At 41.4% G+C, this 16,034-nt stretch overlaps 1 protein-coding gene across 1 annotated transcript in view; it reads left to right on the forward strand.

The window, feature by feature from the left end:
- LOC134540351 (helicase domino) overlaps positions 1 to 16,034 on the forward strand; it is a 329,560-nt gene that overhangs the window by 56,793 nt on the left and 256,733 nt on the right. The window contains exons 9-10 of the mRNA XM_063383024.1: positions 8,406 to 8,523; positions 15,413 to 15,522. Coding sequence (XP_063239094.1) covers positions 8,406 to 8,523; positions 15,413 to 15,522 — 228 coding nt within the window. The remainder of the gene's footprint in view (positions 1 to 8,405; positions 8,524 to 15,412; positions 15,523 to 16,034) is intronic.

Raw genomic sequence — 16,034 nt, forward strand, 5'->3', positions numbered from 1 at the left:
AACATCTTGGCTTGGCAGACTTGCCAATAACCAAGGGTTGAAGTTTAGTACTGCCATCTTGATTACAACATAGTAAAACTGTAAGACGAACTTTACTGTGTTTACCGCCATGGCAGTTTTCACCTTTTACGGTTAGAGTTTTATTGGGCAACAGATTGTAAAAAAGCCCTGTTTCATCCATATTAAACACATCATGTGGTGCAAATTTACTTACGATGGTCTGTACTGACTGAAGCCAGTCACTCGTTGCTGTTTGGTCGACAGCTGCAATGGAAATCATAAATTCTGAGTCGCAGTGCCAGCTGATCAGCCTTTTCTTGGATAATAGGCCCGGAAATTGGAACACTGGTGGCGCGCATCTGATGAAACCACTCCAGCAGTTTGGCCTCTAATTCGGAATGTTTACCGACGCGCATCCTTTTCTTAGTTTGATTACTACCTTTCCTGACCGCTTCTTCTATTTTATCTGCTTGCTTTAGAATTGTACTTAAGGTTGATTTTGATATACCAAACTCTTGAGAAAGTTCTGTTTTCGTTTTTTCACCCTGACGAACTGAATTTATTATCTTAATTTTCGTCTTCAATGCAATTTCCTTGCGTTTACGTTCTGCCTCCATTTTTATGTGTGTACGTACAAATTCTAAAGTTTAATAAAATTCTCACGAGATAATTCACTTAAACTTTCATTACAACGTACACAAATATTAAATGGGTTAGGCGTAATATATATTTTGATTTTATTGGTCCGGCACAGATTCATGTATACAAAGGAAGTACAAAATCGAACGTAAATACAATCCCACGTGAAGTTCAATATATTGAATATTGTACAAACGCGAGTGATTTCTGAACATATCGAACACACGAACGAGTGATTTTGAAAACATAAAAGTTAAAAACACACTTCGGACACTCAGGCGGGGCCGTATCTTTGTGTTAATCTTTGGTTCGTATTAAACGGTAAACATGACTGTTTGTTTATACGGAAGGGAATTGTTATTGTTCGCTATACATAATAACAAGAATTTCGTATTAACCAAACAAATGTTCATTGTGTTTAATGGGCATATTTCACGGGAAATAGTAATAGATAATATTAACGAGTCGTTCGTAATAAGCGGAATGATATTAACGAGGTTTTACTGTATTGGCAAAATTGGCTTCTTCAGTACAGCTCTACATTTGATGACATGAGTAAACATATTTCAGACTTCAGGATATTGAAAAAGACTTTAATTTCCATGTAGATTTATTGTGCGTATGTTTTTTTTTTTTGCAAGTGTAAATTGAATTAAGTAAAATACTTCCATTTTTATTTATTTTTCAACTGTGTTTCGTACTGAAACTGTTACCAGATAACATGAAAGTCAAAAACGATAGCCGGACGTCCGATGACGCCGGTACCAGACGAACCACTGAGTCTTTCCTGATGGCCACCAGGATCGCTTGAGTTAATGGCAGCGAAATGGCGCCATATTTGAATTTTGAAGCGTCCAACACTTGAATTAGTTAACATAAATCTAGGGTAAGCACTATTTACAAATCCAACATACCGCCCACCAAAATGCATATTTTAAACATTTATTGGGCGGGCAACGGGCACAGCTTCACCACAGGCCGTAGAAAGGTGCCTTATTGGGTCTTCACCTCAGCCACTCTCACGACACCATCTGAGCCAGGAAAAGTCTTCACAATACGGCCTAACTTCCAGCACAATGGTGGTAGATTCGGATCTTTGATGAGAACCAAGGTGCCAACACTGAGGATGTCTTGGTCAGTTAGGCTCTTGGGTCGTTGCTGCAGCTGTTGTAGATAATCCTGGTGCCAGCGCTTCCAGAATGACTGATGCGCTTGCTGGATGAGTTGCCATCGAGACAAACGATTTAGCTTGAGGTGGGACAAATCTGGTTCGGGCACTAGTGCAGGAGGCCCCAAGACTAAAAAATGACTGGGTGTCAGAGCAGCCATGTCGTTTGGATTATTTGAGAGAGCACACAGAGGCCGTGAGTTGAGAATGGCCTCCACTTGTGTCATGAGAGTGTATAATTCCTCATAAGTGAGTACCTGAGCACCTACACTCTTTATGAGGAGAGACTTCACAGACTTTACACCTGCCTCCCACAGGCCTCCAAAATGTGGTGCTGATGGGGGATTGAAATGCCAGGTAACTTGGTGTTCAACCAGCGACTGAGCAAAGGAGTCATGTGTATCCTTGCTTGACATGAAGGCTCTTAGTCCAGTCAACAAGCGACTGGCACCGACAAAGTTAGTCCCGCAATCGCTGTGAAGGTCAGAGCATCGCCCCCGACGAGACAAGAAACGGCGAAAGGCAGCTATGAAAGCATCTGTCGTCAGATCAGAGGCCAGCTCCAAGTGGATTGCCTTGGTGGCAAAGCATACAAACAGGCACAAGTAGGCATCCTGGATGCGGGCCTTCCGCAGTCGGGACATGGTGATTTTAAAGGGTCCAGCATAGTCGACTCCTGTCTTGAGAAATGGCTTGGCTTGTGTGACACGATCGACTGGAAGATTACCCATGGGTGGGTTTCGAGGCACAGGGCGAACTCGAAAGCATAAAGTACACTTCTTCAGCCGTTGACGAATGAGGCCCCGAGCACCTACAATCCAGAAGTCACGTTGCACAGCAGACTGTAGTATGGTGGGACCACAGTGCATCAGATGGATGTGAAGGTGGTCAATTACAAGGTCTGTCAATCTGTGGTGTTTGGGCAGTAGAATTGGATGTCGTTGGTTGTAAGCCAAGTCTGATAGTTCCAAACGTCCGCCCACCCTGAGAATGCCAGCAGGATCCAAGAAGGGAGACAGCTTGAAGAGTGGACCCCGATATGGTTGGTTAGCTTGCAGAGCTTTGATATCAGATGCGAATGCTGAAGCCTGGGCTAAACGAACCCATACCATCATGGCATCTTTAAGCTCATTAGCATCTGGTGGACTACGGGGGGGAAGTTTCTTGAAGCGCAAACGTTGCACAAAGCGGAGACAATAGGCCGTAATGCGTTTGACCTTGCTTAAAGATGAGAACCTTTCCAGCAGCGTAGTGTCTGCCAGAGGGTTGACACTATGCAAGGTAAAGATCCGTTGTTCCATCACTGTTTCGTCCATGCTGTCCATCAAGCCGGTGAGTTGTGGCCATTCCTCTGGTGGCTTATACAGCCATGATGGACCGGTCCACCACAGCGAGTGGTCAGCTATCTCACTTGGAAACAAGCCCCTAGAGGCACAATCAGCCGGGTTGCTGTCTGACAACACATGATTCCAGTGCTTTGCTGGGACAAGGTCATGGATTTGGCCGACACGATTTGCAACAAAAGTTTTCCATTTATGAGGTGATCCACGGATCCAGTGGAGGACAACTGTAGAGTCTGTCCAGGCAAATATTTGGTCTAGGTTCACATGAGGTCCATAATTTTGCAAGATTCTATGCATTGTGCGAGCAAGCAGCAAAGCACCACAGAGTTCCAGGCGAGGCAATGACACTCTTTTAATTGGGGCTACCTTTGACCTTCCAACCAGAAGGTATACAGATACTGAGCCATCAGGTGAAGTGGCTCTGAGATAAACAACTGCCGCATAACCTTGCTCCGAACTATCAGAGAATCCATGGATCTCTAGTAAGAGTTCTCTTTGGGTCACTGGGACAAATCTTGAAATAGTGATGCTAGCCAGACTAGGAAGCTCTCGCTGGAACCGCTGCCACGTTGCAAGGATGTCGGCAGGAGGAGGGTCATCCCAATCTATGCATCGAATCCACAAGTGCTGAATGAGGCATTTTGCAAGGAGGACCACAGGTGACAGCCAACCTAGAGGGTCAAATATTCGCGCCAAGTCGGACAGTATGCTCCGCTTCGTAGCTGTCGAGGAAGTAGGTTGAACATTGTAAGCGAATGCATCCACTTCAGATTGCCACTGCAGACCCAATATTTTGACGGTGGGAAGTCCACAAGTGTTGTCCAAGGGGAGAGCCTTGCTGCCCTGCACCAAGTCTTCGGAAAGCCAAGAGAGCAGAGATAAATCATTACTGGCAAATTTTCGCAACTGAAAACCACCAGCCTTGAGGAGGTCAATTAACTCTCTTTGCAATGAGATAGCATCACGTGCATTGGGTGCTCCAGTTACAACATCATCAACATACGTGTCTTTTAGGAGGACTGATGATGCCCGAGGGAATCTATCTTTCTCATCTGCAGCCAGTTGATGGAGTGTGCGGATAGCAAGGTAGGGTGCAGATGACACGCCATAGGTAACAGTGTTGAGCCTGTACTCACAAACTGGACCATCATCAGATGGTCGCCACAGAATTCGTTGACAGTCGCGGAATTCCTCTTGAACTAGAATCTGACGGTACATCTGTCGTATGTCAGCAGTAAATGCAACTGCATGATCTCGAAATGAGAGAAGAATGTCAGCTATGTCTCTGCAGTTTGGGTCCCGTAAGTAATTGATCATTCAGAGAAGTTCCTTTGCTGTCCTTGGCCGATGCATCAAAGACCACACGTAACTTTGTTGTACTACTGTCTGGTTTCGAAACTCCGTGATGCTGAATATAAAACGACGGTGTAGTCAACTGGGGTTCTTGAACCATTGACATATGACCCTGGTCAATGTAATCTGACATAAATTCTACATAGGATGCCTTAAAATGAGGGTTTTTGTTCATCTTGCGTTCAAGGTAGTGAAAACGTTTTAGTGCTTGAACACGTGATTCCTCAAAATGAGGTGAAGGCTCCTTGAAAGGTAAGGCAACACTATATCTACCATTCTCATCTCTTCTGCAAGTCTCGAGAAAGATCTGTTCACATCGAATGTCCTCAGAGGAAGGCTTTGGGGGTACAATAACCTGTTCCACCTCCCAAAACTGCCGAACTGTGTCGTCAAGTGTTGGTGTAATAGAATGAAGTGATACACAACTGAGCGATACTGCAGATGTGGGTACTCTCCCCATCACTACCCATCCAAAGACAGTGTCAATCGCTACAGGGACCTGGGTACTGAGACTTAGTGTGCGTCCGCTCAGCACATAGGGAAACAGATCTGCCCCAATTAGCACATCAATAGGCCCAGGCTGTGCATAGTGAGGGTCAGCTAGTTGCAAATGGGAAAGATGATCCCATGAATGAGGGTTCAGTTGTGTTGTAGGCAGTGAGCCAGTGATCTTAGGCAAAATGAAGGCAGTGAGTGACAATCGCGGACCCTCCTGACCAACTGGTTTCACTAAACAGTCAACTACTCCCCTAGCGACATGCACTGGTACCTGGGAAACACCGTAGACTGGCAGAGCTGCCTTTCGACGTATTAAGCCTAGCCTCTTCACACAACCTTCTGTCATGAAGCTGGATTGGCTGGCAGAGTCCAAGAGTGCTCGAACTGTGTGAGTCCTGCCAGAGCTGACTGGAATTTCTATGAGTGCAGTGGACAGCAAAATCGTAGATGGACTATCTTGATTATGCAGTTCGGATGCAGCCAAATATTGTCCAGGAGTTGAAGCACACAACGCATTCACACCATCATGGTCTGGTGACTGTGGTCGCATGTCACTAAAATGAAGTAGTGTGTGATGTCGAGAGTCACAAGACCGACAATGAGAAGACGAAAGGCATGCACTTGCATGATGAGACGTTCGCAAGCAGTTCAAACAGAGGTTTCCTGACCTCACCATCTGATACCTTTCCTTTGGGGATGACTCAAGGAACTTGGGGCACTGGTAGATTTCGTGAGGTCCACTGCATATGACACACTTCACTGACTTGGAAACAGTGTTTCCTGCGAATGACTGATGTTGCACATATCTAGAAGCTGGCTTAGAATAAGTAGACGACTTGCTCTTAAAGGTTTTCCCAGACGTCACTAGCTGTGACTCAGCTGCACGGCGATAACCCTCTAAAAATAACAAAAACTCGGTAAGCTTGGGTAACTCTGCTCCCTTGTCATTAATAAACAGCTCCCACTGGTTACGCAAAACCTTATCCAGCTTAGCTTCAATGATATGCAGCAACAGCGGGTCCCATTTTTCAACATTGACATCCAGCACTCGTAATGCCGCAATGTGCTCTGCCAGAAGAGACATCATCTTATTCACTGATGCTGGGGCCTCTAATGACACAGATGGTATTTGCATAATTGCTTCAATGTGCAATGAAACAATCAAGCGCTTGTTACTGTACCTCTTAGACAGTAGTTCCCAAGCAATACTATAGTTCGAATCAGTCAAGGGTAATGCCTGAATTACTGCCAACGCGTCACCAGACAAAGATGACTTTAGGTAAGATAGTCTCTCTACATTGGTGAGACTTCTGTTGTCTACAACTAGAGCCTCAAACAGATTTGAGAAGCTGAGCCATTCTGTTGGATTACCCTGAAAGTGGGGTAAATCAATAGCTGGCAGACGGGGTGACGACCCAGCTGCACATTGATTACGTGTTTCCTTGTTCCGGTTCTTAGAATCCTGCACTAATGTGTCCCAGATTGCATTAACTTCATAATAAAGATCATCGAAGTGATTTAGCCTACTTGTATGCCTTGTGTCATCAAAATCAACTTGCTCCTTGCATGCCAATTCATAAGCCAAATGGTCATCTTCAAACCCATTACGAAGCTGAGATAAGTCCCGACAGGTTGCAAAGAATAATGACTGCTTGGAAGTGTCTGTAGTAACCCTTTTGGCCAGATCCGCGGCACGCTGTAATCGGTTTTCGGCACGCTCCAGACGTCGCTCCAGAGCTGAAACACTGTCAGTCATGGTTGTGTTTATTCTACTTAAGTACACTCAGTCAAAAATGGAAGCACCAACTAAAAATTTAAATGTAAACGATTTTTCAGCAAAAAATCGATTCTGAACCGAGTGGTGTTTATAAAATCGATTTTATAACTAAAATCGATTCTAAACCGAGTAGTGTTCAAATAATCGATTTTCAATGTCCTGCGAATCGATTTTGTATCGATATGTGTAGTAATGCCGAACAAAGACTTGGCAAAATCTATGTTAACGGTCTACTTAATAATTCAAAGTCATATTTCACCGCCAGTCTTAGAAAACACGCAATCTTATAGCAGACCGGTCATTATCAGTATCTGGTTACCGTGGAAAGATAAGAAATAATAGTGCGGCACGACACAAAAGGCTTCGTCAGCACCAACACCGTCAGTGTGATAAAGGCAATTTTTATCTTCCCTTACGCACTCAGTTCTTATCTTCCCTTACGCACTCAGTTGTTATCTTCCCTTCCACGGGAAGCTAATAGCACATTAAGATGATAACCCGTTCACGTTTTTATGGCGGGGCAACGACGGACAAAGGAGACTCGGTACAATGAACGACGCAAACAAACACTCCGAATCTCTCCACGTAACTAGAACTGAGCCCGATAGCTCAGTAATCGCGGTTAGCGGATTGATCCGGCCCGGAGGACCAAATGTTTCGTACTGAAACTGTTACCAGATAACATGAAAGTCAAAAACGATAGCCGGACGTCCGATGACGCCGGTACCAGACGAACCACTGAGTCTTTCCTGATGGCCACCAGGATCGCTTGAGTTAATGGCAGCGAAATGGCGCCATATTTGAATTTTGAAGCGTCCAACACTTGAATTAGTTAACATAAATCTAGGGTAAGCACTATTTACAAATCCAACAAACTGATTTAACTTTAATGACAAGTAACTGATATATTTCTGACACTAATTTTGAGGTTGAAATATTTTTTAAAAATTCTTAGAGTGAAGTCCACATCTATTGAATGTCCGCATCTACTGAATTTTTTTGTTGGTCCCCTGAAAAACGATAGATAGAGGTTTGACTGTACTCACAAAGTCTTTTCTGATTGGCTGTTGAAGAAACGTCATATATTTACCATGAGAATGAACATCTGTCTACTTTCCTGTCACAAGAAATACACCAGGAAGTCTCTGTATTTAAAGAAGAAAAAGTTGAAAAAAATTTGCCAGTGGCGAGTCGTGCATCTATCTTTCGCCCTTCCTTTTACTAACATAATGCACAATGTTCTGGAAACATGATTGTGGCTTTCAAATAAACTCAACGTAAAATCAGTCATTTGAATCATATAGAAAGTAAATAAAAGACTGAAAACTGCATATATAAAAAAAATTACCTTGTGAACAAAATGAAAGCCAGTAAAATCATAGTTTAACTGCTTTTCTGAATAATATAATCAAATATCAAATTTTTACAACATAAAAATTGATAAAAGTCGAGTATAGAAAACTAGGTCACTATGACTTTGCATCATATAATCGACTGATAGTACGGCATTACTGAAAAATATTAGGTCATAAGAACTCTGAAAAGTTGGGATGGGCAGGGGTTGCAATGCTACATGTGGGTTGTGGAGTGTGCGCTGTAAGGTTTTTGGTCATTGTGTGTTGTACAGGCGGAAAACGAACTGAGCATAGATGAACTGCGGGCCAAGTATGCGACCGATGTGCCTGAGCCGAATGATGAGCTGCCGAGTAACTCTGAGTCCTCCAGTGAGGAGGAAGACGAGGCTGGTGAGTTGTGTTACTCTTGTTGCGTGCTGTCGCCCTTAGGGTTGTAGCCTCTGCCCCACCCTTAACAGTAGGTTGCTTGAACAACACAATATTGTCACTTGCCTTGCCTGGCTCTTCAGTGTTTACCCTTAAGGTAGTCATGTACAGACAAATAGGTTGCTTGTGGCGTTTTATGTAGGAATAAAGTGACTGCACCCAGACCACCTTGGAAAATAGAAGAAAAATGTTCTGTCACATGACTGTTTGTAAAAGTGCTATTCGAGGTCACTCAGCAACTGAAATACAACCCGAGAAAAGTGGAAAATTTAGTTCAGTCTTGGTTTTATTCATTGTTAAAGGCTTGGTAAAGGTTGATACAATGGCATTCATCACTACGTTGCATTTCTCATTTACACATGATAGGTTTTTCTGTTCATACAGTGACAAAAGTATCATATTTATCTGCGAATAGGTAGCACCTTTTATGCCAGTTTGGAGTTCCAATAAACATAATGCGGCCATAAAGCTTATCTTTTTCTCTTTGAGTAAAAAATAAAATTTTGATATGGCACTTTTTTTTGTTTAGATGAATCTTTAAATCTAGAAAAATCATCTTGAAAAAATTATCAATTAGCTATAGTTGCTATGATTTAGCTAATTTATTCTTTAAATGCTTTTTTTTTTTTTTTTTCACATAAATTATATTATTTCTCAAATATATTTCAGTTAAATTAGTTTAAAATTTCAATAATTTGATAATTATAATTTATAAAAGGCAAAAAAAATTAACATATTTAAATTAGTTTTTCAAAACTGTTCTACAGAATGTATAGTTTCTCACTTGAAAAGAAGCAAACCAGTCTTGTGGTCTTCCAGTGGCCTGGTTCATCTGATTTTCACTTTTCAGTTTTTGTCTGGCACACATGTGCTTGTTAAATTAACTTTTTTTATGTATGTTTGTCGTGAAAGACTTACCAGCACTTCAGTTAATACACAAAAACAACACGTCCACCTTCATGACCACATTTTTTTTGTCTCTCAGATGTACATTTTATAGTTGGCTCGTAGATGACAACCAAGCAGCCTGCACTATTGCATCTTGCTGTACCGGGAGTGTAAAGTAAAACCTCAGCAGTACTGCAGGCACCTGTTGTTCCCTTAAATGTTACCCATGACCCATTTTGTTTCTTGTTATCGTTCTCTACGCTAGTTTTCGTTACCAGCATGCTTGTGATTTTGCCATGTATCTGTGCTGCAACGAAGATAACTTCAAAATATAAGCCCAACCCAATTAATCTAGCTGATTTGTGGACTACTGTGAATTGAATGTGCAACTTAATATTTGCTTATTTATAAAATGATAGATCCTTATTTTACCAGTCCCTAGTAATAAATATAACATTATGAATAAGTGTAAATTGTTTCATTCAAATATCAGCACCGTGTGGAAATACAGTAGAAACTCGTTATAGCGAGCACGGTAATAGCGAGAACACGGCTATAACGAGGTATTTTTGAGGAATTTACGGCGTGATCGCTTGAAGTGCGCTTTTGTTATTTGTCTGCTTTATCTCCACCCCTCTCGCTCGCCACTAGACATCTTGCCGTTGACGCCTGTCACATTCTTCAGTCTTGCAGTCGCCACCTAAGTGCGTGGCTTTAAAAATAGAATCCCATCCTTTCTTTTTTTTATCAAACTTCCGTTAGTTATCTGTGCCGTTTGCCGTGTGTAGACAAAGTTTGAGATTGGAACAGAAACATCGTAAGAAAGTATTTTTTACAAATTAGAAATATGTTTTTGTTTTTATAATCGCGTATTTTCACGTTATTTTGATTGTTATCTTAAAAGAGATAATATTAAAACGCCGCTCTAATGAGATTTAATTGTTTCTTGGTTATCAAAAACTATTAATTATCAAATATTGTTACAGTCAAACCTCTCTGAAACGTCCCCTCACGGTTCCCAGGAATAGGGTCGTAATAGATGTTTTCCGAAATTTTCAGTTGATTTCAAAACCCCCCCCCTTCACCAACCGCTACTCGCCAAGAAACCAGCCGTACAATGGCAGGATGCTGTCACTCACAATGCTAGACGGCTTTGCTTTAAACCCACTTCAACCTTCATGACAAGTCCGTCACCCTACAGGCCACCTCTAAAGAAAAGATGTCAAAAGACAGTTTATTTTTACTGGTTAGTTTACATGTACGTTTTCTGCTTGCTGTAGTTAAATACACTAGAACCCCGATTTAACGAATACATTCTCGGGAACCGTCAAAAAATTGGACATTTTGACCAAAATGTGAAAATCAGAAGAAAAAAATTTTTAATAAAACCAAACGAAAGATCATTAAAATCTGTTAATTTTAACACACAGTGTATTTTTGTGTCTGCTTTAATACTTCCAATAATGTATATGTAAGAATAACAAAAAAATAATGGGACATTTCCTTTAAAAATACGGCGGCAGTAGCTTGTGCAACGTAAGTGGGAGCGCGGGAATCTCGTCTAGACAGGCTGGCGGCAGCACAGGCGGCGGATGCATGACGTCATACGACTTACCTCTCCTTCCATCCCAGGCATACAAACCATCGTGTCTCTCTCCCCCTCCTCCCTCAACATCCTTTGGCATGTGAAACTGTCAACATCCTTCCTCCCCTTCTCCAAACTGCGTGCGACGAAAGCCAGGTTTGTATAGTCCATTTCTGGTAAAATGTAAAATATTTAAGGGCCCCCGTGACAACCATTTACCGTTTTGATACAATTTGTTTGTTAGTTACACAGCATTATTTCTGCTGGAAAATCACTCAAACTTCAAAATTTCTTTAATGGAAAAATTTAGCAGGGCCGTAAAAGTATTCATTTTTGCCGCAAATGAACTATACTCACCGGACAACATTCTCGGCGCGTGACGCATGGCAACTACTACAGTCTTGTGCCGCGCACACAGGGCCGGCGCGTCCATATAGGCAAACTAGGCAACCGCCTAGGGCGCCAAGTAGCTTAGGGCGGCGCAGCACGACACATAACAGCTGATATAACATGTTTAACGATTATTGAAACTAGATGAAAATGGATTTTTGTAACAGTTTGGAATGTTTATATTGATATAAGTAATTACAGTAGAATCTCGTTATAGCGAGCACGGTAATAGCGAGAACACGGCTATAACGAGGTATTTTTGAGGAATTTACGGCGTGATCGCTTGAAGCGCGCTTTTGTAATTTGTCTGCTTTATCTCCACCCCTCTGGCTCGCCACTAGACATCTTGCCGTTGACGCCTGTCACATTCTTCAGCCGTGCAGTCGCCACCTAAGTGCGTGGCTTTAAAAATAGAATCCCGTCCTTTCTTTCTTTTATCAAACTTCCGTTAGTTATCTGTGCCGTCTGCCGTGTGTAGACAAAGTTTGAGATTGGAACAGAAACAACGTAAGAAAGTATTTTTTACAAATTAGAAATATGTATGTTTTTGTTTTTATAATCGCGTATATTTTCACGTTTTTTTTGTTATCTTAAAAGAGATAATATTAAAAAGCCGCTCTAATGAGATTTAATTGTTTCTTGGTTAACAACTATTAATTGTTTATATTCTATTTATTATTATTTACGCGACGTCATACTGCACGCGTACGCAATACAACTGGATTCGTTGCTGCAACATAACGTAGCAAATTATGCGGTATCAGAAGAAACGAGTAACGTAACGATAGTAACTAGTACTAATTGTTATAGTAACGAATACATACTGGTACACATTTTTTCGTTACTTTTACACCTCTAGTAGGCACTACCGTATTTATTTCCGAATCGCTAGGACAGTTTTCTTGTAACTTTTGTTTCGGTCAGTTGTTGGGGTATTTGTCCGGGAAAGGAGTGGTGATGGTTTGAGTTTAGTCCCAAAGTTGACAGGTTTCTTTAAATGAAAAAGTATAGTTTTCCAGCCACTATTTTGTTTGAGGCGTACGTGCGTTGCCGCAGCCGCACTCCTGCTATTTTGTAAGGAATTAAATCGTCGCGCTACACTAGCACCACCTGTTAGCAACATCCCGAACCAACATGGCCGCCAGCAGACAGCCCGCGTCGACGATAGATAGCAGGACAATGCTGCGTTGGCCGCGGGCTGAGATGCTATACTTACGTGGCGTGGTAGGGTATTCTGGTTATTTTGACGCAATCGGTGATCGCATCCGTACTTATGGGGTATGGTTTTAAAGAGAATTCACACATCTGCTCACAGAAATTAAGATTTCGTTAATATAACATGTTATTTTCCAATTATACAGGTTTAAACACAATTTTTATGCTATTTTCGGTTAATTTTTATTTTTTGGGGCCCAAAATTTGTCCAATTTGGTTATAGCGAGGACACGGTTATAGCGAGGATCAAACCCGGAACCATGACACCTCGCTATAACGGGACTCTAGTGTATGTAAAGTCCACAGTGACCTGTTTATGATTTGTAATAAGTAAAAAAGTAAATAAAATAACACAAGCCTGCTTACATTTGATTGTTGACAAAATCTTAGGTTACCGTGATGTATTTTGAGGCAAAGAAAATTTTTTTTGGGTTGTCCAGCCGGGGGGAGGGGGGCGGCATTAAGGTTTTTCGTATAGGGCACCAATTTACCTTGCACCGGCCCTGCGCGCATGGCCACGAAAAACCTACGCGATTTCCAAACTACACTAGATATCCGACTGGGGTCTGTTTACGAAAAGCATTTAAGAATTTGTTAATGCCCAACTGGTTCTATTGAGATAAAATGGCTAAAAGGCATGTTTTCGAAGTTTTAGGTGTAAAAAACCCGTACAAATTTCTTGAAAGTATCATAGGGAAATGCATTACACCTTTATCTTTATTTTTCCGCCATATAATGTTACGGTCACCGCTCAAATTTCACAGTTATCTGACGGGAACGAGATGACTGCGCGCCAGTTCAGAGCCTTGCACTTAGAGGTTTTACCGCGCTAGAACTACCATTGAGCGTCGCTCTTTATCATCCTGCTTCATTAACACATACGCTGACCAGACGGCACCCTAAAGCTGATTAGAGGAAGCATGTATAAATGCAAGGCAGGAAATTTTTCCAGCTTATCAACCAGGACCCGGGCAAGTCTCGACTATCAAACTTTTCACATTAAAATATGAGAGACTTGTATTGTGTAATTTCGGTGTTATTTAGCTGTTTTTCTTAAAAAATCGCTTTTTTCGCATTTTCCATATAAATTCGCCGAAAATTTCGCGATTTCGCGATTCACCATATAATCGTGGCCCTAGTTATTGCTCGCGCGAGAGGCGAGACGTGGAATGTTAGAAGAAAGATAAATGCGGGGTAGACAGACGGCAGCCAGTGTGTTTCCTGCGCAGGGAATAAGTGGCGTAGCCTTTTTTTTTTTTTTTTTTTATGCTGGGTGAAGCGACCTTTTTCTATCAACCCACGGGAAAAGATAATTGCTTGAGCTGTCAAAATAAACATTGCTGCGGCAGTTAAAACAAGTCGAGGCGGGCGTGCATCCAGTCGGTCGCTGTGTATTGTCAACCGATAGTAATCAAAATCAAGAGAAATCCAGCAGGTAGCTTTGCCTTAACTGCCTACCACACTAGACACTCGCAAAAAGCTAAACGTAAACACGTTGCCACAAAAACCTTTATCTGCACCCTGCCGGCAAAGGAACGTGGAATGGGGGTTGTTAAGCACTTGGCAAGAGAAACGCAGTAACACGCTACTCACCACAAGAAACTAATTTTCTGTCTGATTTTCTTCAGATTTTCGGCAATTTTTTACGTTTCCTCGAAATCGGGTTGTAATAGAGAGGTGGTCGCAATAAATGGGGTCACAACAAAAAGGTTTTACTGTAATTGTTAATATTCTATTTATTGTTATTTACGCGACGTCATTCTGTACGCGTACGCAATACGACTGGATTCGTTGCTGCATCATAACATAGCATGTTATGCGGTATCAGAAGTAACGAGTAACGTAACGATAGTAACGAGTGCTAATTGTTATAGTAACGAATACATACATGTACACATTTTTTCGTTACTTTTACAACTCTAGTAGGCACTACCGTATTTATTTCCGAATCGCTAAGGCAGTTTTCTTGTAACTTTTGTTTCGGTCAGTTGTTGGGGTATCTGTCCGGGAAAGGGGTGGTGATGGTTTGAGTTTAATCCCAAATTTATTTTCTAAAAAAGTTGACAGGTTTCTTTAAATGGAAAAAGTATAGTCTTCAAGCGACTATTACGTTTGAGGCGTACGTGCGTTGCCGCAGCCGCACTCCTGCTTTTTTGTAAGGAATTAAATTGTCGCGCTGCACTAGCACCACCTGTTAGCAACATCCCGAACCAACATGGCCGCCAGCAGACAGCCCGCGTCGACAATAGATAGCAGGACAATGCTGCGTCGGCCACGGGCTGAGATGCTATACTTACGTGGCGTTGTAGGGTATTCTGGTTATTTTGACGTAATCGGTGATCGCATCCGTACTTATGGGAAATCGTTTTAAAGAGAATTCACACATCTGCTCACAGAAATTAAGATTTCGTTAATATAACCTGTTATTTTCCAATTATACAGGTTTAAACACAATTTTTATGCTATTTTCGGTTAATTTTTAATATTTTGGGGGCCAAAATTTGTCCAATTCGGTTATAGCGAGGATCAAACCCGGAACCGTGACACCTCGCTATAACAGGACTCTTTTGTATTGTTAAATTTTTTAACTGGTTGTAAGTGTAAATATGTCAGTTCTTACATACATAAATATGTGTATTTTTTGGTTTATTTTTTAAACATAACATTCTCACTTTTTAAATTTTATAGTAGTTAAAAAATTACTATTTTTTTCCCCCATTAGTCTCTGTCTGCCTTCTGTCTTCACTAGCTGTGTGATTGGCTGCTTGCCTTCAGACGAGCAGTCTGGCAGTGGCTCGGAGGAGGAATACCTGCCCGGGAGCGTGTCCAAGGATGCGGGAGGTCTGAGCCTCAAGGATCTGCTCGACAACTCCAGTGAGTCGAAGGTGGGTTGTCCACTGCTGCAGGCAATTCCTAGTTTACAGTGTTACAGCTTATTTAGAGACATAAGGAAATAACTCCTATACATAAACCTGTTTTATAAAATTAATTTTTAATGTTTCACCAGTGTTTGGAGACACAATGTTGTGTCTTTATTTTTAGATCAGATTTGTTTTTAAAATTTAAAATTTCAATGTTATTGGTTGTGTTTTTTTATAAATACTGTAAATTTATGAAAATGGTGCGGCATCACTACATATGTAAAAGAATTTAATATTTCTAATGCTAATTTCTTGAAAACAGTGTCACTACGAGTATGCTTTAAGTTGAGTTTTTAAATAAAATAATTATTGGAATCTACTCACCTGGCTTGAAATTTGCAATTTGTATGATACATTTTCAATGTGTTCGCTGCCAAGTTTGGCAAAAATAGAACGTTTAAAAAAAAACCTGCTTTTTTCTTTTACTTGCCTACTATTAGTCTTAAATTCAATGGAATCTATAATGTAAAAATAAG

Source organism: Bacillus rossius, chromosome 16 (assembly GCF_032445375.1).
Source record: "Bacillus rossius redtenbacheri isolate Brsri chromosome 16, Brsri_v3, whole genome shotgun sequence".
NCBI classification, from domain to species: Eukaryota; Metazoa; Arthropoda; class Insecta; order Phasmatodea; family Bacillidae; genus Bacillus; species Bacillus rossius.